The following is a 26,459-nucleotide window of genomic DNA, read 5'->3' as shown; positions in this document are numbered from 1 at the left end:
TAAATTTGAGATGAACCTAACTTTTGGAGGCATTGTGCATAACTACCGAAACTCAAGATGTTTACATATGTTTAACAGTTTCACTGTATAAATAGGCAGATACATTCTGGTTTACTTTTTTAAAACTGTTATCTTTGAAGTGGAATAGCTAAGTTACCTTCATGTTATTTTACTGTAGACAGTTTTTCCACTTGGTTAGAAATTAAACTTGCCAAGATATTTATATTCTATATTTATGTTTAATCCTTTATCCAAGTGTAAGCAAACAAAGGCTGCATTGTGTTGTATCTTCACAGCTAGGCTACTTGTATATAAAGGTTAGTGGATTCATATCAGTTGCCTTAGTATTCCATAATGCAAAGCACACCTCCTTTCAGAAGTGTATACAGCCATGCATTATGGGATGGGTCAATACCCAAACTGGTTTTGACTTGGTCTCACCAATGGGAGGAGTTATATTTCTCATAATCTTATGCAGAGTGTTTTAACAATCATAAGGTGATACACCTACTTATTACTTGTATATGAGAAATGACTTCTGCATTAATTCAACTTAGTATCCAACAATTTCACCAGTTAAAAATTCAGTCACTTGTAATGCTGCTGCTAGGCCAATTTTCACTGCATTAAATGCAGAGAAAACCACGCAATGCCTTCCTGCAAAAAAATCAAAAACACAGCCAGCTTAATGTGCCAACTAACAAGAGTGCAAGCAATACTTGGCCACCCAAAAATTAAAAGATAACCGCACAGGCATCCACAGCAACTGCCGACAATGTTCCCACCGCACAACGAAGCACATGCTTTGTATGCAGAGGTGGTGGCTTCAAAACTTGCATCTATTGCAATGTCATGCAAAGAAAATTACCCTCGTTAGTGTTTACATTAAAAACTATAGGCATTGTTATGCTATATACTTTGAAGAGGAGAAAAGAATAGATGGATGATATGCAAGCATTCACAGATACCTAGAGTATATTGTACTAAAGCACACATTTGACATACTTCTCATTGTTCTTTATATATCAACTTTATAATAATATAGTGGAACAATCATAAGATTTATAGTTGGCGATTATATTCGTGAAAGAAAACCAGTTCGTATATCAAATGGTAGCTTAGAACACCGTTTTTCAATTACTAGGCCACAGACATCCATAATAGTCCTCATGCCTCATTTGAAATAACTATGTGTACTATATTAGTTGAAAGCAAAACCTAATAATAAAAAAAAATCCAACAAAATGCATAGCAGCAGCAGAACTATGATTGATGTCCTCCTCCTTCCTACCAGACTGGATTGCTTAAATTGCTAAAGAAAAACATCAGTAATATTAAGAGTTGGGTAACAAATCTCATTTCAAAAGGTCATTTAAAATCGCCAATTTTTGATCCAATTCCACTAAACTAAGCAAAAATTGGCAGTGTGACGATATTAAATGCATGAATTTTATTTGCCACTGATATTTTAGATTCCAATACAGAGTGTATGTATTATTGTATTATTAATTTTTTTTCAAGATACAGTTAACTTGCTTTAACAAACTATTCTTCTATTCACCTACAAGTCTACTACAACGAGTCAACTGTATCTTGAAAAAAAAAAATTCTTTCTGGATAAAACTACTGAAAGGTCCTAATCAAAACTCTAAAGGAAATTCACCTTATCAAACTAATCCCTGTAATTGCTTGCTGAATTTAAGTTGCTCACTCATTAATTACAGATTTTTTAACAACTACTGTGATTTCCTTTGCTCACTTTGTACGTTTCAGAAATGTTAGCGTTCATCCAACAAGAATTTTTTTCAAGATACAGTTAACTCGTTTTAACAAACTATTTTTCTACAAGTCTACTATAATGAGTCAACTGTATTCTGAAAAGATTCTTGCTGGATGAAAGCAGTTAATATTTTTGAAACATGCAAAGAAAATCTACAAAAGAATTTCCAGAAGTTGTTAAAAATTTGTAATTAATGAACAAGTGACTTAAAAATTCAGCAAGCAATTACAAGGACCAAACAAACTATAGTAGTACTTATTTTATCAAGAGAATATGAATAAAAATAAACTTAAAACAATCCTCTGCATTGCACATGAAGTAATATCTTCTGTTAATGCTTCTAAAGTTATACATATAACTTTGGGACCATGGTAGAACCACTTCAACCCACCTTCCAAGCCTCCATGTTTGTTTGTAAGACCACTCAAAATTTTCAAGTTTGCCATCTACCCATCTGAGATATATCTGACCTAAACTCATTGCTCCCCACTGATAGGTAGACTTGATTAAAGACTGAAATTAGAACAGATTTTTTTTTTTGTGTGTGCACCTATTTATTTTAATACTTTTTGTTACATAATCTGTAAATTGTTTACAATTTTTGTACCATTACAGATTAAAGTTTTTATTTTGGTTCATAAATATGATGGTAATAATGGAATTTTATTTTATAATCGACTCTCACTATAGCAAACATTATAATAGATTATTTCCAAACATCCCAACATCAAAGTCCCAAAAGGCAGAATGCAATGTACTACAACAAACTATTCTTATGGTCCTTATGAGTTCAACATAACAAGAGCCAGTCATGTTATTTTCTACTAGAAAATGCATTTTGAGCTTGCAAATTTAACATGCATGTTTCTCAATAAGGATATGGACAGCACATTATAATCTTACCTACCTCTGTAATAATGTTCAACTTTTTCAAGGAAGTTAACTAAACTCCTCAAGGGACTGAACTATTCTCTATGCTGTAAACAGCTCTCTCAGCAATAGATATATATTGCTAGATTTTTAGTCCATTCTGATGGCTTAATCTGATTCTGAGACCAATTTTTGTTATCCTTGAAAAGATAAGATAAAATTCCATTTAGAATGTAACTTCATATGCGATTCAGCAGAAGATAATTGTTCACAGTCCCAAGGATTGGTTCGAACCATTTTAGAAACTAGATTAATATATATACATTGACATGTTATTTATTTAGATGTGGATTGATAAGGAAAACACAGAAAAAACAAAACTGAAGCTGATTTTTTTTTTCTTATTTTTTTTTTTTTATTAAGTAAACTTAATATAATTATTGCAAGCAAAATTTTTAGACTTTTTTTTTATACCAGTAAAATCTTGACACAATGTTCATGGGCACTGATAAAGATTTTGATTGATTGTACAAAGCAAATAAAAATTATAGCTTAAAAATAAAGCACTGCTTACAGAAACTTCTTGGTAGATACATACATATATATACATATATTTTATTTTCCAGGACCTGTTAATATGGCAAAATTTGTGTTCGAGCATAGGACCATTTCATATGATTTCACAACAGTTTAAGAGAAAACTTGCCAAACCACTGCAAACACAAGTGAATACAAGAGAAGAATAAAACATAACTGCAGGGCATTATACATATTTTTTACAGGTACTGTTTTGTAAAGGCAAGAAACTTTTATTTGTTTATTTATTTATTTATTTTTTTAGTAAAATACATACAAATCATACAGAAAAATGTACCACATACATAGAAATTCAAATATATTTTGTTCTTCCTTTTTTTTTTTTTTTTTTTTTTAATCCATTGAGTTGGAAATGTATATATAAGTACACACAGAGTATAAAAAAATGAGATTCTAAAGTTAAGTGCTAAGTGTCTGGATGGTTTTGGTTGTGAGGCACGGTGTTCCACTGGCTCGTGGAAATAGGCACATGTTACCATGGCACAAATAAAGATTGTGTAGATACATTATCCACTCATACATGCATGCATGTATTGTGCACTACACAAAAACACACACACTGTGACCTTATAAAGTTTCATACCTGGAATATTATTCACCTTAATATATTAATATTATTTAAAAGAGACGGCATCCTTTAAACACTGATCTCTTCCCACTTTTTGTACGTTTCTGTTTGTGCAAAGAAATGGCCCCATTGGTATTATTTGAAGTAGAGAAGGATTTCTGAACTTGTCTGTGCTGTGGAGGATTATCTAAAATATCTGAGAGAGAGAAGGGAGAGGAGGCAAAGAAATACTTGTAATATCATGCTTGCTTCATTTAAATAAATATATGCATACATAAAGTGAGCTCCAAAGAGATTCAAATTAAGAATAATAAAATTTATATTAACATATGTTTGGAGGTTATAAAGCAATGAAGAGTAACTAATTAAAAAGTTTAGCATTCACAGTGGAAATTAATAATGAAGTTATTACAGTACTAGAATTTAGATTGTCACACTGCTTTTATTGCACACACCAAACTAGAATTCTTACTTATTCTCCAAGGCACCATCCTTTATACATTTAGGAGTGTATAAAGTATCCTGCCAGAAATTTAGCTTGCTAGCAACAGAGAGGTTCTGCTAACATTTTGTAGAACACAATATATAATACTTTATCGTTATGGTGAAAGCTTATTTTTCACTTGGTTAGACTATAATAAATTTAGTTTAATCCTTTTTCCAAGTGTGAGCAAACAAAGTTTGCACCTGAAAATCTCTTCAGGACTGGGGTAAGGTAGTACAACACCAGGCAACTTGTAGCAAAGGTGGACCAAGCTAACATCACTCCTATCCCAGTATGGTGGCACACCGTTTGGCAACTCCTATAGGTAAAGATAATCTGCCATTGCTTCTGCCTGGTATCTCCACCTCTGGGCCTGGCTCCCACTGAAGAGATCTCACAATAAAGGTCAAAACTAGTCTGGGTGATTTGTAGTGACTAGTAGAGCGATTTGGGAACTGGACAATGAGACTTATTTGTGCCTATAGTCCCACAGAAGGTTCCACTAAGTTAGAAGTGGAGGAATTTTTTGACACTCTAGAGAAAGCAACTGACACAATGGAAAAGTTGGTCCTTGTTGGTGATTTAAATAGCAGTGTAGGAAGTGATTGTAAGACATACAAAAATGTTTTGGGAAAATTTAGAGATAAGAGCAAAGCTAATGATAATAATGGCAAATACCTGTAGGATTTCTGCTCAGGACATGGACTGGTTATTACTAACACAATGTTCCAACATAAAAATGTGCACAAATTCACATGGAGAGAAGAGGCAAGGAATAAGAAAAGTCTCATTGACTATATTATTGTTGATAGTGATGTTTTCTCCCTGGTGCAGGACACCAGAGTGTACAGAGGATTTGAAATTGGAAGTGATCAGTATTTAATCTTGAGCAAGATAAAATTGAATTTCATATTGAAAAGAATAACATGTAAGACAGTTTTCAAGCAAATAAAAGTTGAGCAGCTCTCAGATGTGAACTGTAGACTAAAATACACAAAGATTATTGAAGGAAAAATGAAAGAGTTTGAGAACAGGAACCAAACCTTGGAGATTCAGTGGCAAGCCTTGAAGAAAACCCTGATTGATTCAGCTAGAGAGGCATGTGATGAAGTTGTCTGCAAGAAAAGAAAAATTAGAACTCCATGGTGGACACAGGAAGTTAAAGAGGTAGTGAAGAAAAAGAAGAAAGCATACCAAAAGTTCCTGGCAATTAAGTCAGCTTGTGCTTTTAGAGAATAAAGAGAGACAAATGTAAGAAACTAAACAGTGTGTAAAACTAGCTAAACAAAAGTCATGAGAAGACTTTGGCAAGAACATAGAAAATAAATATCAAGGTGACAAAATATTCTGGAGGTTGTTGAAGAATCTTAGGAATGGAGGAAAGAGTGCTGTAAAAGGAGTTAGAGATTATAAAGGTGAAATGAAAACGGGGGAAAAAAAAAAGGATATCCTTGAGGTATGGAGTAATTACTTTGAAAATTTGCTAAATGAAACAAGCAGTGATGACAGCACAGCCATAAAAAACACTGACCAGGCATGCAGTCAGGAATACATATCCATACTTGAAGTAGAAAAAGCCATCAAAGGCTTGAAATGTGGAATAGGCAGCAGGAGTAGATGGTATTCGACCAGAAATACTGAAGTATGGTGGTATAAAAGTCTTCAGTGGCTGCACTGCATAGTTCAGAATGCCTGGACAGAGGGACGAATTCCCAATGATTGGAGTAGAGCTCTCATAGTACACATATATAAAAAGGGAAATAAAACTGAATGTGAGAATTACAGAGGTATATTCCTATTAAGTGTTCCTGGTAAGATATATGCAAGTATATTCAAGAAACGGTTGAGAAGAATTGTGGAAGAACAAGCTGGATTCAGGTCAAATAAAGGCTGTCAGGATCAGATCTTCACTTTACGACAAACAGTGGAGAAATCATGGGAATATAACAAAGATCTGTATTTAAGTTTTGTCGATCTGGAAAGGCATATGACAAGGTGCCAAGAGAGAAGCTATTCAATACGCTACAGTTATATGGTGTCAATGGGGCATTATATCAAGCAATACTTAGTCCTTATTTGAGTTGTAAGTCAGCATTAGAATTGAAGGAAGTACAGGAAGATGGTTTGATGTTAAATCTGGTGAGACAAGGATGTATATTATCCCCTCTGTTATTCATTATCTATATTGATCACGTTATGAAGGAAAGTGGTATTAAACATGATATCAAAATTGGAGATGTTAATATCAGCTCTTAGCTTTATGCAGACGATGTTATACTTCTAAATAAATCCGCTACGTCTGCAAGATTCTCTGACTAAATTGAATAACTGTTGTAATAGATATGGTATGAAGGTCAGCAATAAAAAGACAATAAAAACAGGCAGAATCATTGAAAATGTCAACTGTGTTGTGAATGGAGAACCTGTGGAACAAGTAAAACATTTCAGCTACTTAGGCACGATTTTTAGTGAAGATGGTAAATTAAATATGGAAATAGACAACAGAATCAACAAAGCTGGTATGGTAGGAAGTCAACTGAATAAATTCATATGGAATAAGAGAGAAATTAGTCAGAACACTAAATTAGCTGTATATATTGAAACCAGTTTTAACTTATGGATCTGAGAGTTGGGTCAGAAGTAAAACACTTGACCAAAGACTAGAGACCGCAGATACGAGAGTCCTGAGAAAGATTAGAGGCATGAACAGATGGCATCAATGGCAATATCATATTAAAAACGAGAATATTAGGAAAGAACTTGACATTGTCAGCATCCACGAATGCATTAGCAGAACTAATCTCAGGTGGTATGGTCACTTAAACAGAATGGGTGAGAAAAGATTAGCAAAACAAGTGTTTTCTGCCAAGTTGGCAGGTAAAAAGTACCTTAGACGATAGAAATATAAGATCTGGTAACGTTGGAGTCTTGACAAGTAACAGACTAATTTGGAGGAAAATTGTAGATAGGACGTTAGTAATGATGTAAATTTTTCATGTAGTACTATCATATTCTGTACACCCCTTGAGGGTACATGGCAGGAATTTGACGATGAACTAGTCTGGTTAGTGGCCCTTGTCTTAATGCATAACATTATGCATATCTGCAAGGAGATGTGTTTTGCATTATGGGAGATACTGAGATAGGAGTGATGTTAGCTTGTTCCACCTTTGCTACGAGTTTCCCGGTCCTGAAGAGATTTTCAGGTGCAAACTTTGTTTGCTCACACTTGGATAAAGGATTAAACTAAATTTATTATCATTATGGTGCTGTAGCTCAATTGATTCCAGTGATGCCCTTCGGTTGGGAAAAACCTGTTTCAATCCCATGTAGGATGTGAATAACATAAACCAAGGTTTAGCCAGTCTCACAAGGAGGTGGCAAGAATTTTTCCTTGCAAAACAAACAAATTAGCCAGAAAACACAATATACAGACATAGGACACTACTGTAATAATACCCATCCTATTCTGTTGGAATTGGTTTCTAAGGTCTGCACAGTATGGTGTATCCTTAAGCATAACAGAAGAAGGAATTGATTGTTATGACAAATCAAGACCAGCAGGCCATGCAACAAAATCCACCCCCATCCCCCAGGATTGCAAGAAAGAAAGTCAAAGCACTACAATATAAATTTTAAAATTATTTTTAAGTCAGCATTAGCAATAAATCACTCTGCAAACTTTAATGGCTGCACTGATATCAGCAGCTTAACGAATTATTTTGCTCTTGTAATGTTGTAAGTAGTTAAATAATTAAAATGTCATTTTCATAATAACCTCATCATAATACTTTTGTAAAAATCTGATGAAAGTGCCAAACATTATACCTAAATCTCACTATAACAACAAAATCATTCATTATAACAAACTTCTGAAAAGTCTGTACGAAAGTCCCAAAAGTATAACATTACATTAAAAAGAAATTCATTATAGCAAACTATTCTTGTGGTCCCTATGAGTTTGACTGATGAGAGTCAACTGCAGTGTATTTATGAAATATCAGCCCAATTTTGGTTTTAATACAGTCAAAATCTAAACATATAATTCTGTTTAACTACTTTTTCCACTATAAATGGTCTGAGTGAGATTAAAATAGATATGATCTGACAAATTTTAAGAGATTCTGAATACACATAATCATCAATTTCCTGATATGTACCTTCAAGAGGTGTTCATGTTACTACGACAGCACTACATGATTAAGTTTACATTATTATTAATCTTCTACCAACAATTTTCCTCCAAGTTGGGCAATTATTTGTGAGCACTCCAATATTGTCCATCTAACATTTTGTGCTTCTAAGGCACTTCTGACTGACTCAGAGGAAGACCTTGGTCTTCTTCTGAGTCTGTTTCCTGCCATCTTGGCATAAAATATGTTTTGCTAACCTATCCTCACACATTCTATTTAAGTGGCTATACCACCTTAGATTAGCTCTGCTGACACATTCTTGAATGATAACAGTGTTAAGTTCCTTTCTAATATGATTTTGCCATTGATGCCATTAGCTCCCTCTAATTTTTCTCACAAACCTCATATATGTGGACTAGTCTTTGATCAAGTGCTTTATTTCTAATCCAACTCTCAGATCCATAACTTAAAACCAGTTTGAACACTATCATATACTCCTAGTTTAGTGTTTGGACTAATTTCTCTCTTATTCCATACAAATTTATTCAAATGCCCTACCATAATAGCTTTGCTTATTCTGTTGTCTATTTGCAGGTTAAACTTTCCATATTCACTGAAAACTTATGCCTAAATAACTGAAATATTTTACTTGTTCTATAGGATCTCCATCCATGAAGCTTAAGTTTTTTTAAGTTCCAGCCTATTTTTATAGTTTTGGTCTTTTTATTGCTGATTTTCATGCCAAATTTGTTACAGCTGTTATTCAATTTAGTTAAAGAATCCTGGAGACTTGCACTAGGTATGTTTAGGAGTATTCATAATGAATTCACAATGAATATAGAGAAAACAGTAGTAAAAAAAAAATCCTGCTATTGTTCTGTTACTGCTTGTTTCATTTAACGAGTGCAAATGAGGCGATTATTATGGAAACTTCTACTTCGGAGACATAGATTGGAAAGAGGAAAGATCACATGGCAGGAAGTAAATGTAATTTATATGCTAACTGAGAGATAATTACTTAAAGCAGAAAGTGACAGAGGGGACTAGGGATACAAGAGTGTCGGATCTTGTTATAGGATCAGAAGACCTGTCCATACATTCTTTCATCTGCCATCAGTACAGTCAATGATGCTTATAACTTTTGGCCAATTTTTGAACTTATCAATGCCCCAAACTCCTTCCTGTTATTCTGGATGGTTCTGACATCAGTATACGTAAACTGGTGTATTGGTGCAACTACCTGCATTTAATAATGACTGTCCCAATCACATTTGAGACCTGAGAAAAAACATTCAGAATATTTTTGATCATTCTAACACTCACTCAACCCCAATTTCTAATTTCCCTGACTTTGCACTTTCAAACTTTAATGAACATCTCCAGATATCAAACTCCCGTCTACTCAGGTGCAATCCAACAGTCATAAGCCTTCCACCCTACCAAATTCAATATATATTCACAACAAACTGCACACCATTCCTTCTTCACAATATATGCATTAACTCACTTGTAATCATGGCTTTTTCTCAATTTGCTTTCTGGTAACAAACTTACAATCTTTAATCTCTTACTCTTCTTTTTTCATTTTTCCAGTAATTCTTTAAAGTATTCTCTCATTCCATACCTATCAACCTTTCATTTATTCTTTTAAACAGTTCACTGTTGTTTAGTTATTTTTACACATAATTTAGGTACTGTACCTTAACTTTTCTTTATGTTGTTAGGAATTATGGGCAAAGTAACTAAGGTCATGCACGTCTATCGTAAATTTCATCTATTCTTCTGGCTGTTTACCTGTTTTGCGGTATGAAAAACTCTAACTCTGTCTAGTTAACTCACCTTCAGATGAAAAAAACTTGTAAAGTACATTACTTCATGATTTTTTTTTCTTCTTTTACTTGCCTTATATTGCTCCATTTTGGATTACGTTGTACAACATGTATATAAGCCAGTCACACTTAATATGATTTCTTCTTATCCTGCTTAATCGATCAAAAGTCTGGTTCTTGTTTTTAAACCTTTCACTTTTTCAAAATATTTGTATATTCAAGTCGAGTATGAATTTTTTTTTTTTAGTGGTTCGACTTACCTTTTTCAAAACCTGAATTCCCCCCCCCCTTTTTTTTTTTAATGGAATACTCAATCAGTGTTTTATATACCACATATAAAGTTTTCATTAAATATGATAAAACAAGTTTGGAGATTAAATATTTCTTACTCATTGGTGAAGTTTCAGTATTAGGTGCCCTCTCTTCAGGTGGTTCATTTAAGTGGTCCAAGTAGAGTTCAACCAGATGCCGGAAGACTGAAATGTATTATAAACATGCTTTAGCTAGGGGAAAATAATGAAATCTACATGTAAGTTTACAATTTTTCAAGTATACTGATGGGCACATTCCAGCTAATTTATCCAACTAAAAATGTTATAAGATATACATGCATGCAGAAAAATATTGACTTTCATGACATACCATCACCAACATTGAAATCTTCTTTTACAGAAGTTCTATAAAAGTTTAACTTCAACTTTTTTGCTAAAAGCTCTGCTTCTTCTCTGAAAGAGGACATAAAATGGATTATTTATTATTGTCTTTTGATTATCTGATAAGTTACAATTGTTTTTATATACCAGAATTCCAACTTCATGGTAATTTAAACTTAAAAGACTCTTTTAAGTGTTATTCAGGATAAAATTAACTGAAATTAAATCATCCTATTGGAAAATAATGAACTACAAAGAAACATTTCTTGTTTAAGTACTGTACTGTTTCAGTTAAATACTTAACAAATAACTGCAAGTTTTAGATGTCACGCACAATATAATTGGTTAAATTTAAAGAAGTGAGACTACATAAAGATCAAAGCTAGATAACTGATAGACCACTGACCATATGTTTGCTACTCACCTTCATGTGGCGCACCTTTTTAGCAGGTATATATATCTGAATAATGAATGAATGAGAACAGGCTGACAATTTAGAATTTAACTGACCAAATTGTATTCTTACTTGGCTTAAACAACATTGGAGAATTTCATGCTGCCTGGAGCACTGCCTACTTAAAGAAAGCCTCTGCTGTTTTTGTCAGAGAACCCAGGATGAAAAGTCATCTACTGCAACCAACTCCACATACTCCAAATCACAATCAGCAGTACTAGAGGCATCAATGCAAAAGAATTGAAAATGGCAGAATGGGAGAAGTACGAAGTTAGCATAAATTAAAGATACCAAGAAGTTATATTCTCAGTTTCATCCTTTATCCAAGTGAAAGCAAAACAACGTTTGTGCATGAAGTAACTTCATGACTGGGCTACTTGTATACAGAGACAGGTTAATAACTTCACATCAATTGCCTTAGTATCCCATAATGCAATGCATTATGGGAAGGGCCACTACCCAGACCAGTTTCAACCTGTATTGAGGTGAAAAAGTAAAGGGTGCTGATCATAGGCCTACAGTAGTTAGTATAGAGGTTCAAGAGAGCCTGATTAGTATTAGGAGAAAGAAAAGATACAGATAGTATGAGATACAGAAAAGGCCTCAGCTCTTTTATATCATCATATTTCCACCAGTCTCATATAGATAAACAACCACAAAGTCCAATTGAAACTAAAGCTCATCATTACTGAAGAATACTTTAACGAGCAGAGACAAACAGGTTATTGTTCCTCTTTATCAAGCCTTGATAAGACCCCATCTTGACTACTGTGCCCAGATCTGGGTGCCAGGGTTTCTTCTTGATGGGGAGGAGGTAGAGAGGATCCAGAGGCAAATAACCAAGATGGTAGCTGGTCTATGGAATGAACCTTACAAGAACAGGTTGAAGATCTGTGGGTTACAGAAATTGGTTGATAGGCAGAAAAGGGGTGATATGATTGGGACATTAAAATTACTGAGTGGTTTTTACAAGATGAATTCAGAGGAAATTTTTCAGAACAGGTCTGGTGGTGGAAGAATTCAGGGCAATCCATGGAAACTGACAAGAGTGTAGTTAGCAAGGATGCTAAAACTAGGATTTTTACTTGGAGAATGGTGAATGAATGGAATAAGCTGCCAGAGTCTGTTGTGGGTGCCATGACTGTGAATGAATTCAAGGCAAAGTATGATAGATACTGTGTGGAGATGTTAATAGTTGTTCTTGACATGATGTTTATGGCCTCCCTCGATGAGTCTAAGGACTGAACCATCTTAAGCTGGACTTCTCTGCCTGGGACTGCAATCCTGTCATCGATGCAAATGACTATAAGACCACATTAAATTAAAAGGATGGAACTATTTTTAAAAAAAATCTCTCATAGCAAGAACAGATAGAATTTTATCTTCCCCTGGTGAATATTGCATAATGTAGGTGGTCTATACCATCTAGTCAAAAATTTGGTATCTCCTAGAATGCTTCTTTCTAAACAAAAATCATCAGACTGAACAATAAAATACAATATTATAAAGCATTTGGATATCATATTGCTGGTTTTTGAATCCATGTTTCTTTCTAACCTTCCATAAATGGTATTTTAATTCATTAATTATAAAAATCAAAATTCTCTTCCCATTGTTGACAGGTGGTGGATACCCCACAAAAAAATAACTTGTTCTGTTGTAAGTAATGGAATACCGAACACATTACATAGGGCAAAAGGGCAGCTGTAGAACACAAGATCCAATCTGTGACAGATGTCACAGATTGGATCTCCGATGTTAAAGTACCTCCATTTGATTATTGACTGGAAGGTAGAAATGTGCAATTCTCCAAGCAAGATCCCTCCTGTTAGGGTATCCTTGGAACTTCAATAAGTTATGAAACAAAGTACTGTTGTCAGTACCCAGCTGTGGAAGTTTGCGGTGAAAGAGATTAAAGATTTCTTTATACCATTTTTTTTTATATTTTTTTAATGGAAATAACTTTTATTGATGTCTCATCAATGGGAGCCAGACTCAGAAATGATACCATGATTGAAGTAACACAGAAGTCACATTTCCATATACAAGTAGTCAAAAGGTGTCATACCTTTTGACTACTAATATTACTATACTCCGGATTAGAGATAGATGTTGAAAGTGTTTCCACTTGGTTATACCATAAATTAAGGATGCCAAGACTTTATATTATTGGTTTCATCCTGAAAAACTGATATGTAATGGATACAACAAAACTACCATTCAAAAAATTATTGATAATTATCATCCTTCTACGAGACTACAATCCAATAGGAAAAGAATTTTAACTCTACCTTAAAGGCACCTCGGAACAAAAAGCCAGGATTCTTCGTAAATTCAATCATTATATACTTCAAGCTAGCTCAGAAACTGTCTTCCTTCCTATTATCAACAAAGGATGCATTACCACCGCTTTCCTTACCAGGTGTCTATCAAGTACCCTATTCATGTCATCTTTCCTATTTTGGACAAGCTGGCCTGGTCATTCTGCCTAGATTAGAATTGATGAACATCAAGACTATATTACATTTTTGAAATCTGGCCTTACTTCTCATGTTACTGACACTAAGCATAGTGTTCATTGGAACTAGACAAAATTTCTTCACTCCAGCAAGTTCAAAATTCGATCGTTTTTTTTTTTTTAAATGTGTTAAACACTAAGAAATCACCTGAACTTGAACTGATCAGACTGTAAGCCAATATCCAAGTTTTCGGAAATGATAGCTATTAATTGCTCATTTTTTTTTAAATTGATAATTATTTTAATTTTATAAAAATTAAGAGAATATTAAATGCATGCGGTGCTTAAGGGTCAAAGCTGTATAACCGAGAGGAGACCTCCACATAGCTTTTAAAGGAATGCGGAGAACCGACCAGGGCTTCTGACCTAATGTCTAATCCTCACCTTCTCATGTTGCACCCTGTTGGGTATCTACCTGGATACTGAACAAACGAGGATGGGCTGGCAATTTGGGATTTAGCCGACCAAATTGTATTCTTATTGGCTTAAACCAATATACAAAATAATGGTACAACATGACAAAATTTCATGCCGGCTGGGGCGTCGCCCGGTTAAACAAGGCCCCAGTTGTTTTCGCCAGGGAACCAGGATGAACAGTGAAAGTCAGCTACTGGAACAAATCCGAAATTACACTCCAACTCAACATCACCAGAGTTAAAGATCGGTACTATCAACATAAGAAGCCTGAATGGCAAAGACACGGAGTTAGCTAAGTACCAGATCGCATAATAGGGGTGACTGAAACAAAAAAGACAAAAACTGGTGAGACCTTTCTGAGCAATAAATACAAAATGTTATACTCAGGAAATGACAATCAAGGAAAAGCAGTAGCCATAGCATTCAACAGTAAATACAAGCCTAATCTTCTTGAATACAGGCAGTCTCAAGTAGTGATGTAGGCAAATATCAGAATGGGGAATTGGACAATGAGACTTGTGCTTATGGTCCCACAGAAGGTTCTACTAAGGTAGAAGTGGAGGAATTTTTTGATGTTTCAGAGAAAGCAACTGCCACAATGAAAATGGAAAAGTTGGTCCTTGTTGGGGATCTAAATAGCAGAGTCCTACTCTGCTATTTAGATCAATAAATGATTGTCAGTCATACAAAAATGTTTTGGGAAAATTTGGAGAAAAGAGTAAAACTAATAATAATGGCAAATACCTGTTGGATTTCTGCTCAGGACATGGACTGGTTATTACTAACACAATGTTCCAAGACAAAAATGTGCACAAATTCACATGGAGAGAAGAGGCATGGCTCTCATTGACTATGTTATTGTTGATAGTGATGTTTTCTCCTTGGTGCAGGACACCAGAGTGTACAGAGGATTTGAAATTGGAAGTGATCAGTATTTAGTCTTGAGCAGGATAAAATTCAATTTCATATTGAAAATAATAACACGTAAGAAAGTTTTAAAGCTAATAAAAGTTGAGCAGCTCTCAGATGTGAACTGTAGACTAAAATACACAAAGATTATTGAAGAAAAAATGAAAGACTTTGAGAACAAGAACCAAACCTTGGAGATTCAGTGGCAAACCTTGAAGAAAACCCTGATTGATTCAGTCAGAGAGGCATGTGGTGAGGTTGTCTGCAAGGATAGAAAAATCAGAACTCCATGGTGGACACAGGAAGTTAAAGAGGCAGTGAAGGAAAAGAAAGCATATCAAAAGTTCCTGGCAAATAAGTCAGCTTGTGCTCTTAGAGAATACAGAGACAAATGTAAGAAAGCTAAACACTGTGTAAAACTAGCTAAACTAAAGTCATGGGAGGACTTTGGCAAGAACATAGAAAATAAATATCAAGAAGGTTGTTGAAGCTGCTTAGTAATGGAGGAAGGAGTGCTGTAAAAGGAGTTAGAGATGATAAAGGTGACATGAAAACGGGAGAAAACAACATCCTTGAAGTATGGAGTAATTACTTCGAAAAATTGCTAAATGAAACAAGCAGTGATAGCACTGTGGTAAAAAACACTCAACAGTCATACAGTCAGGAATACATATCCATACTTGAAATAGAAAAAGTCAAATTCTTGAAATGTGGAAAGTCAGCAGGAATAGATGATATTCGACCAGAAATGCTGAAGTACGGTGGTATAAAAGTCTTACAGTGGCTGTACTGCATAGTTCAGAAGGCCTGGACAGAGGAACGAATTCCTGATGATTGGAATAGAGCTGTCATAGTACCCATATATAAAAAGGGAAATAAAATTGAATGTGAGAATTATACAGGTATTTTTTCCCTACTGAGTGTTCCTGGCAAGATTTCTGCAAGTATACTTGAGAAACGGTTGAGAAGAATTGTGGAAGAAAAGCTTGAAGAAAGTTGGATTCAGGCCAAATAGGGGCTGTTAGGATCAGATCTTCACTTTATGACAAATAGTTGAGAAAGCATGGGAATATAACAAAGATCTGTATTTAAGTTTTGTCGATCCGGAAAAGGCATATGACAAGATGCTAAGAGAGAAGCTATTCGATATGCCACAGTTATATGGTGTCAATGGGGCATTATATCAAGCAATACTTAGTCTTTTGAGTTGTAAATCAGCAGTTAGAATTGAAGGATGTACAGGAAGATGGTTTAATGTTAAATCTGGTGTGAGATAGGATGTACATTATCCCTTCTGTTATTCATTATCTGTATGGATCACATTATGAAGGAAAGTGGTATTAAACATGATATCAGAATTGGATATGCTAATGTCAGCTCTTTGCTTTATGCGGACGATGTTATACTTCTAAATAAATCCACTACAAGTTTGCAATATTCGATGACTAAATTGAATAACTGTAAAAAGTCAAAGACAATGAAAATAGATAGAATAGTTGAAAAGGTCAACTGAATTGTGAATGAGAACCTGTGGAACAAGTAAAACATTTCAGATACTTAGGCACGATTTTTAGTGAAGATGGTAAATTAAATATGGAATAGACAACAGAATCAAGAAAGCTGGTATGGTAGGAAGTCAATTGAATAAATTCATATGGAATAAGAGAGAAATTAGTCAGAACACTAAATTAGCTGTATACAAGACAGTGTTCAAACCAGTTTTAACTTATGGATCTGAGAGCTGGGTCAGAAGTAAAACACGATCAAAGACTAGAGAATGTAGATATGAGAGTCCTGAGAAAGATTAGAGGCATGAACTTAATATTGTTAGCAGAGCTAATCTCAGGTGGTATTGTCACTTAAACAGAATGGGCGAGGAAAGATTAGCAAAATGAGTGTTCTCTGCTATGTTATCAGGAAAATGATCCAGAGTAAGACCAAGATATAGGTGGATTGATATGGTACAAAGTGCCTTAGACAACAGAAATATAAGATCTGATAATGTTGGCGTCTTGACAAGTAACAGACTGATTTGGAGAAAAATTGTAGATAGGAAGTTAGTAATGATGTAAATTTTTCATGTAGTACTATCATATCCTGTACACCCCTTGAGGGTACATGTCAAGAATTTCATAATGATGATGATAAATCCAGCATTATTTCAAAATCAAATACAGACACTATAAAAGTTTCGTATGAAATTTGACCAGAGAGCTTACAGGAATACACTCGCCGATATTTATGAGTTGCTCTAGCCAGACCTTATAGGAGTGATGATCACTATGCCCAAGCATCCATATATTCCCCTCCTATTGATCCATTTTGAAAAGTTTCTTAATTTTTTTAATTAAAATCTTTTAATTTTTTTCTTTTAATTTACACAACTTACTACATTGTGCCTTTGAACTCAAATAGTGTAATATCATGTACTTCAGCTGCGACTGAGATATGAGTAATATATGCTTGATTTATGACTCATCATATTGATTCATCTTTTGAATGTAGTTAATGGTGTATCTGTCTGATGATGTCACCTAATGTTGGATGAAATATATTGGAGTTTTTGAATAATTTCTACATAATTTTTGTTACACATGTAAATCGCAAAATTTATTTTAATGTTTAGTGCACATGTTGCATTAAAGCTATTAATTAAATACAGTAACTAATTTGTACAATTCCAAAATGGTCTGGAAATCAAATTCCAGATGATGATAGCAAAGTTCTCATAGTATACAAGTATACTTATGATGCAAGGGATAATTAATAAGATAATTAATTTCAGATTTTCAATTAAGACCAAGCAGAGAAATAATGAAAATACAGCAAATCTTCATTTCAAGTTCTGTAGATATGGAAAAGATATACAACTAAAGCTGTGTAGAATGCTACAGTATATGGGACATTATATATAAAGAACAATAAATGTTCAATTCTTCAATTTTAAGTCTATGATTAGAACAGAGAAGGGGTACAGGAAGATGGTTTCATGCAAAATAAGGTGTAAGACAGAGGTACACAATACATGTAAAGCTGATATCAAAATTGGAGGTTTTGATATTAACTCAACTCTTTACTTTATGCAGATGATCTTACCCTAAATAAATCCACTACAAGTCTTCAAGTTTAACTAAACTGAATAACTGCTGTAACAAACTTACTGTGTAAATCATAATAATGATAATAAAAGAGAAAGTTGGTGACAATAAAATCATCAGCTGCATTTTCAATGGAAAACCTATAGAACATGTAAAATATTTCAGCTATTTAGATGCAATTTTTGGTAAAGATAGCACCCTACCTCCGTATGACTGGCTAACTCATCTTTTGTCAAAAGAGACCAGATAAAGGTTCCTCACATCTTGGACAGGAATTAAACCCAGGTCTTTCCGACCAAAGGGCTTCATCTATACTGACTGAGCTATGTAGGCTCAGTGGAGTTAACAGATGGGCATCAATTGCAATTATATTAAAAAGCAACATAATCAGAAAGGAATTTCATATTGAAAGTTTATTTTTCACTTGGTCAGACTATAATAAATTTAGTTTAATCCTTTATCCAAGTGTGTGCAAACAAAGTTTGCGCCTGAAAGTATCTTCAGGACTGAGGTAAGGTGGTACAACACCGGGCGACTCCTTGCAAGGTCGAAACTAGTCTGGGTAGTGGCCCTTCCCATTTGATGCATAACATTATGCATATCCGCAAGGAGATGTGTTTTGCATTATGAGAGATACTGAGATAGAAGTGTTGGTAGCTTGCTCCACCTTTGCAAGGAGTCGCCCGGTGTTGTACCACCTTACCCCAGTCCTGAAGATACTTTCAGGCGCAAACTTTGTTTGCACGCACTTGGATAAAGGATTAAACTAAATTTATTATGAATTTCATATTGTTAGCACCCAAGAATGTGTGAGCAGAGCTAATCTAAGAGATCTGGATGGAATGCTGCAGGTTTAATGCCATTGAAGACCAAAATGTAATCTGACAAGTAACAGATTAATTTGAAAAAAAAACAATAACTGTAGTATATATTCTGTATGTGTGTGTGTGTGTGCAGCTCTTGAACCAAGTTTTCCGCATGACTTTTGTTTAGCTACTTTTACACATAGCTCTCTTACATTTTTTTCTGTATACTTTTTAGGTTATCTGCCAACTTATTTTACTAAGAACTTCCAATATGCTTTCTTCTTTTCTAGGATTTCCTGCTTCTTTAACTTTGTGTGGTCACCATGGTGTTATTTTTCTATCACTTGTGGACAATTTCACATGCCTCAATAGCTGAATCAATAAAAATGTTTTATTCAGAGTTTGCAACTGAGCCCTTTAGGGGTTTGGTTCTTGTTTTTGAACTGTTCCTTCTTTCCTTGAATAATGTTTATAAAATTGAGTATACATATTACCTGTAAAAGCTGCTGAACTTTAATTCTTTTTTAAAACTTTCTTATGTATTGTTCTGTTTAATCTGATATTCATTTTTATCTTACTTAAAATTAAGTGATGCTCACTTTCAATTTCAAATCCTCTGTGTATTCTTTTATCCTGAACCAGCATGAAGATATCACTATCAACAATAACAGTCAGTGAGGCTTTTCTGATATGGTCACTTAAACAGAATGAGAGAGAGAGAGGAAAAGTCAGTAAGACAGGCGTTTGATGCTAGGACGGCAAAAATTACTATAAAAAAAATTGAATGACAAATAAAAAACCACTTTTGGAGGAAAATTGCAGATAGCAAGTAAGTAATAATGTAAATGTAATGGATTATGATATGATTTAAAGCTGGCATGCATGCCGCACAGTACTAATTGGTAGAATAATATTTTTATTTAACACTTTCTTACTTTTTTGAACAACTTTCTCTTTCTCAAGAAGAATTAGTGAATTAAATAAACAGTTAAGCTACAAGGCAGGTAATGATAAGCATATTAAATAAGTTAAGGGGATAAAAATCCCTTATTGTTTTTCAGCCAGTAAGCGAAACTAAGATCGAAAACTACGATCTGTAACGTTTCATGCCGACGAACTGTCGGCGTATCCAAGCGTAAGTGACCACTTGGTAGTGCCACACCACGGCAACTCGTTGCAAAGGTGGAGCAAGATCCCTGACTGTTCTTGATATTTTCTCATAATGTAAAACACACAGCTCTTAGGAGATGTAGTACTGTTTTACATTATGAGGAGAGGTCACTACCCAGACCGGTTTCAACCTTTTTTGAGGTCTCATCAGTGAGTAGCTAGACCTAGAATATCAGAGTTTAAGTGAAAAGAACTTACATATACTTTTGCTATACGATTGCCAGGAAGGTGTGTCACTATATTATATTATAACACAGTATAACTAAGATGAAAAGCCAAACGGCTATTTTTTTCTGCAAGGTTGATAAGTTAAGGGGATAAAAATCCCTTATTGTTTTTCAGCCAGTAAGTGAAACTAAGATCGAAAACTACGATCTGTAACGTTTCATGCCGACGAACTGTCTGCGTATCCAAGCATAAGTGACCACTTGGTAGTGCCACACCATGGCAATTCATTGCAAAGGTGGAGCAAGCTCCCTCTCTGCTCTAATCTTGCTTTCCTTGTTCATTTGGAAAATCTTTTCTTAACCAATGTTCAGTTGTAATTGTTCTTTGATAGGATAGAACCAAGGTATTCTAGTACTTGATTTCTTTTGGCCATACTACTGAAAATTTTGTATGGGATTTTGCTTGCAGGTATCTTATAGTGTATGTTGGCTTCTGTATATAATAGAAGTTTGTTTCACTTGGACATTTTTAGAAATAAGTCTAAAAATGGTAAAGATCTATTGGTTTCTAATTCAACAGTGAATATGAATCAAGGGTGAAAGATGAATTCCTGTAGTTGGTAGAGCCAGCTATATGTACATATCAACATACCATGGCCACACTTCAGGTTGTGTCCATGGGATTCCAAAGCATACTTATATACAAATATTTTACAAATCACTCCATAAGAAGTCTGCTAGCAGCAACGATAATGGAGAGCCTACTGCTAGTCCTCCTTTCTTTTCATAAAATATGTCTTGAAATTTGAGGATGGTGGTATTGATTCAGTGTTTGGAAGAAAATAGATCGAAAATAGCAGTAGGCTCTCCATTATCATTGCTAGCAGCAACGATAATGGAGAGCCTACTGCTAGTCCACCTTTCTTTTCATAAAATATGTCTTGAAATTTGAGGATAGTGGTATTGATTTCAGTGTCTGGAAGAAAATAGATCGATGAAGCATGCCCTGTTTTTTTTATAAAGGAGTCCACTCTCCTATATGAGGGACTTACCAATTGGTATAAGGGGTCTAGATAACAAGGAAATGAGAGAATATCTTGAACCTACTATGGGTCTAAGTTGCATTAATGCCTTGTTTATGTATTTTAGATATGACTTTTTTTTTGGCCTCAGGCCAATTTAAACAGGTCTTTAATCATTTTTTTTTATGTGTGATTATCTGTTGGTCACAATGAAGGTTATTATAGGTGGCATCATTCAATAAGTTCTGCATTTGTTTCAACGTTCCATGTTGCTGACTTCAATGCATTGTCTTTATCTTCTTTATTGTCTTGTCTCATAATTTGAAGTACTGACGCTTCCATTTTTGAGGCATTTTTGTATTGGCATTTGGACTGAAGCAGTATGTAAGATGTTTTAATGCAGATTAAGTCTGCCACATCTTTCGGTAATTTTTTTAGTCCTTCTTCAACATTTGCCATGGTATCAATCTTGGGGATGCTGCTTGGTGATAATGCAAAATTAAAACTTCATGATAAAATGCTGAATTCAGTCTCAAAACGGGAATATGAAGATGTAGTGATGACAACTTTGCTGCGAGGTGAATGTTCACTATGCTTGTCTTTCTCTGCTAAGAGGTTTTTGAGTTTCCTCTTCATTTTTTCCTTAACTGTGAAAATGTGTTGAGCTTTGTTAAAAGTGAGTGTCTATACCATTCTGAAGTTTAGCAGATAAGGCATCTTATAACTCTGAATGAAGTAAGATTGGCCATCAATTTGGGAAAGCTGAAATCTAATGCAGGGATCTAAGTAGAACTTCCATCTGATGGTATATTCTAGAACTTATCCAGGAATCTGTCCAACTCCCAATTTCTTATGATTCTTAGCAGGGAAAGATGAGCACAGTGAACATTTTACATCATCAGGTCTAAGGCAGGATTTAAGCAATTAGTTTCTTTGCTGCATAATTTTCAGGCCTGAACGGAAAAAAGAGAGAGCACTTGGGATCACTTTTTTAGCTGTTCTCAAAAAGATGAAATAATTTATTCATGTGATCTTAGATTTAATCCATGAGTTCCCTTTTCACATATCATTACTCATGCTGAAGAACTGAGGTTACAGTTGGTTATAATTACATTTGAATTACATTTACATTCAAAAGATGAATTCTCTCGGAAAAACTGTAATATCTGAAAAAGCCATGTTGTTTTTCAGGTTTTACTAGCACATTCTTAAGATTGTAAATTGCAAGAGAGAGAGAGAGAGAAAGATGACGCTAACCATTTACACTTTTTTTTTGTTGTTATCGTCGTTAAATAGATTTAAACATTTATGATTTTACAATTCCTTTCTTTTTTCTTAATAATGAAATGCAGCATTTTGGGATCTTGAAATTAAAACGATTCAAAATTAAATTTAAAAAAAATTACTTTCTAGAAGGTAAGACAGTTCAAAACGATACAAAATCACATTGAGTAATTTAGTCTGCAGAACAGAACACAAGCCAAATATGACCAATGACCACTCATGCTGTAGAATGAACGATATCACTCTACAGAATACTACTCAACTGTTTTTGTTGGCTGAACTGATCAATGAGTTGAGTTGGTCCATCAGCTATAATACAGCAACATTTTGTTACAGTTTTATAAACATACTAGTGAAAGCCCAGATTCAGACACAACTGCATTTTTTAAATGATTTTCTTGGATCATTTCCATCTTTTTTAAAAAAAGGAAGAATGATGGGTGCCTTTTACACAATTCAATGGGGGGAAACAGATTACTAATGATTGAAAAACCAATAAAAAAAAAAGCAGTGTAATTTAAGTCAAAGCTCCTATTAAGAAGTAATAGGGAATAAGATGAAATTTATTTTTAAACAGGAACTAGTTCTTCTGAGCTACTGAAGAAGCACATAATTTTACAAAATTTGGGAATTACAGAATAATCACTTCAACCAAAATTGAAGCAATGCTTTGACAAATTTAGCAAATATGACAGTGTCAATAACCTGAATATGCTATGATGCACTCTAGAAGAACATCATGTTTGTGTTTATAATGAGAATGAAAGTTGGGGGATAATAAATCCCTCATTATTTTAAAGCCGGATATGAAACTTGGAGATCGAAATCTATCGAACTCTAAGAGTTTCATGCCGAAGGACTATCGGCAAGTCCAAGCGTAAGTCAACACCCAGAGTTCTTCGGCATTGAACTCTTAGAGTTCAATCTCTGAGTTTTGTATCCAGCTTTAAAATAATGAGGGAATTATTATCCCCTTAACTTAATTTACGCCGCTGGAAAAATAGCCTCTTGGCTCTTTATCGTAGTAATAATAATATATGGGTACACCGTTAGTAGGGGTATATGTAAGTTCAGTTCACTTAAACCTTGGTATTCCAGGTCCACTTACTCACTGATGAGACCTCAATAGAGGTCGAAACCGGTCTGGATAGCGACCTTTCTTCATAATGTAAAACATCTCCTAGGAGCTGCGTTTCCCCTAGTGTTGTACCACCCAGGTGTTGACTTACGCTTGAACTCGCCAATAGTTCTTCGGCATGAAACTCTTAGAGTTCGATCTCAGAGTTTCGTATCCAGCTTTAAAATAATGAGGAATTTATTATCCCCTTAACTTATAATTTACGCTGCCGGAAAAATAGCCTCCTGGCTCTTTATCGTGAGAATGAAAGTAGTTAGAGATGACAATTTAAAGGTCCATTTACTGTTACCCGAAGCTATTCTTCCTGTCTATAGAAGGGAAGAATAAGAATTGGATGGATAAATTTTATTAGGAAGTTGATAATTCGCATATTTAAGAGGATGGCATTTTTCATTTCAACTATGCTACAGTACAAACATACAAAAATGAATCTAGTGAGATATATCTTTACCTTCATAAAGGTAATTAATAATGATGACAATACATGTGAAAATCAAACTTTAATTTTTTTTTTTTTTTTTTTTACTTTTAGAAGTTCTTGGGCAGATAACTGAGGGAAATGAAAATGTGTTGAGTTTAAATGGATCATTACCTGCTACATTAAGAATATAGAAGGTAAAAATATATCTCACTAGATTCATTTTTGCATGTTTGTACTGTAGCACAGTTGAAATGAAAAAATGCCATCCTCTTAAACATGCAAATTACAACTTCCTAATAAAATTTATCCATCCACTTCCAAAAATAAACATGACCTCCAGACAGATAATCTCTACAGAAAGTAAGGATCTCTAAATTTTGTTAGAAAGTCTTATGCAAAGAAATTCAGATATGGATTTAGGTATGTTTAAATACTGATGTTTGTGTATGTGAAAAGCTCTTCTTTTGCTTGAAAACAATTTGTTCTGCATTTAGTAACTCAACTTGGGAAGAGGAAGGATTTACTTGAAATTTGCAGTAAATGTTGATACACTGGCTTCACTCTCCAATAAAGGAAAATAAAACTAAATCTGCTTCCTAAGTTAGGAAGTTATTTATGTGGTAACACCTATAATTTGTTAATACCTTGTGGTAACAAATTATCAACCTTAAACCTGTGTTGATAATTTGCTCTTCTGAACTAAAGCATATAATCTTAGATTTAATTCTCTTAATGTAGTATGTGAGAGAAAGAGAGAGATGACTGGACCAGTCTAATTTGATAAATTAGATTTCTGTTGTTTATAACTTTTATATATGTAAATAATTGTTTTTTTTTTTTCTTCTTTAACTTGGTCTTTGATTTAATTTATGTAATTTAAAAGATTAAGTGATATTCTAAATTCGATCTTTGATTTTAAGCTGGCCATTGAATTTGTTCTTGTATTTTAATTAATGTATCCAGTACATACTGAAAAGTAATATAGTCATACAGAACACATACACAATTTTACGAAGTAGAAAAAATAAAATTCTACTAAATTATTATTACATTATGCTGAAAAATATGGTCCTAAAAATTACCTTGATACTGCAGCTTCATCAATGAGATCAATTTTATTCTGTACAACCACCATTGGAATCTGACCACATTCGTTTTCTACCTGTGACAATAAACAAATGTTGAGAACATTTTGTATGTTATGTTATGTCTGTTTCAATGAATATGTTCTCTGACAAATTTGTCTGTTTTGCAGGGAAAAGGAACCGTAAAGTTTCAAGGGGATAAACAGTAGGAAAACTCTTTGCAAAAGAGAGCTGCCTTTTAAAAAAAAAGCTAAACACACACACCATTGGTTGTTCCATAATACCATGCATATTTAAAACTTTCTCTCCCACTATCATGTAACCACTAAATGAAAATAACTTCTTTTTATCATGAAAGTATTTTGTAGATAGCACTTTTGCAACACACTTGGAATGCCATTTCCCTTTCACTTGGAAAAATTGTATTTAAGATGCAATAAACATTTCCTCCAATAATGTCTTTGCTTCTCTTAAAAATAAGATTGGAAAACTTAACATTTTACAAAGTAAAAACCACAACAGTGCAGTCCAATGGTAATCAATACCCCCCCACACACACACACGAAAAACAAAACAAAAAATAAAAACAAACAATGGAACTACTGTGACTACTTCTGATAAGGCAAAAATTAAGCTTCTTAAAAAAAAAATGAAAGCAGTGTCACTCTATTTGAGAAGTATTCTAACTCAGTATTATTTCTCTCAAAGATTTGGGTTGCATTTTTTTCATTGTATTCCCATACAAGCAATAATAACATAAAAATTAAATTTCACAAAGAAAATTAAGAATGAATCCAGTTAAGTTAGAAAAAAGTTACTACTAATGTAAACAGTCTGTTGATTGCCAATCATGATGATGGTATTATGCATTTTTTTATTTTTCTAATGTGATTCCTACTCATGAAAGAGGTAAAGTCTATAGTACATTAGTGCCATGATTGGGCTGAGGTCCCCCCCCTTTTTTTTTTAAAATTAATTTTCATATTTTGGCCAGGCTGGCCAAAATTTGCCTTTTTATTTATTTTTACATGGCTTTTTTTTTTCCCAGTATTTTTC

The 26,459-nt window shown here is 34.0% G+C and overlaps 1 protein-coding gene across 3 annotated transcripts in view; it reads right to left on the bottom strand.

Annotated features, from left to right (window-relative positions):
- Nucleotides 1–3,424: 3,424 nt before the first annotated feature.
- The window catches only part of Rab23 (RAS oncogene family member Rab23), a 163,013-nt gene continuing 139,978 nt past the window's right edge, over nt 3,425–26,459 (bottom strand). For all 3 annotated transcript variants that reach the window (XM_090410805.1, XM_090410803.1, XM_090410802.1), the window contains exons 7-10: nt 25,401–25,480; nt 10,904–10,986; nt 10,651–10,737; nt 3,425–4,011 (exon numbers count right to left, since the gene is read on the bottom strand). In XM_090410805.1, the coding sequence (XP_090266931.1) occupies nt 3,866–4,011; nt 10,651–10,737; nt 10,904–10,986; nt 25,401–25,480 (396 nt within the window). In that variant the 3' untranslated portion in view covers nt 3,425–3,865. The remainder of the gene's footprint in view (nt 4,012–10,650; nt 10,738–10,903; nt 10,987–25,400; nt 25,481–26,459) is intronic.

Source organism: Typopeltis vanoorti, chromosome 20 (genome assembly GCF_054136105.1).
Source record: "Typopeltis vanoorti isolate ZY-2024b chromosome 20, IOZ_Tvanoo_1.0, whole genome shotgun sequence".
Classification (NCBI taxonomy): Eukaryota; Metazoa; Arthropoda; class Arachnida; order Uropygi; family Thelyphonidae; genus Typopeltis; species Typopeltis vanoorti.
Note: the sequence above shows the minus strand (reverse complement) of the source record. Positions and strands in the feature narration are given on the sequence as shown.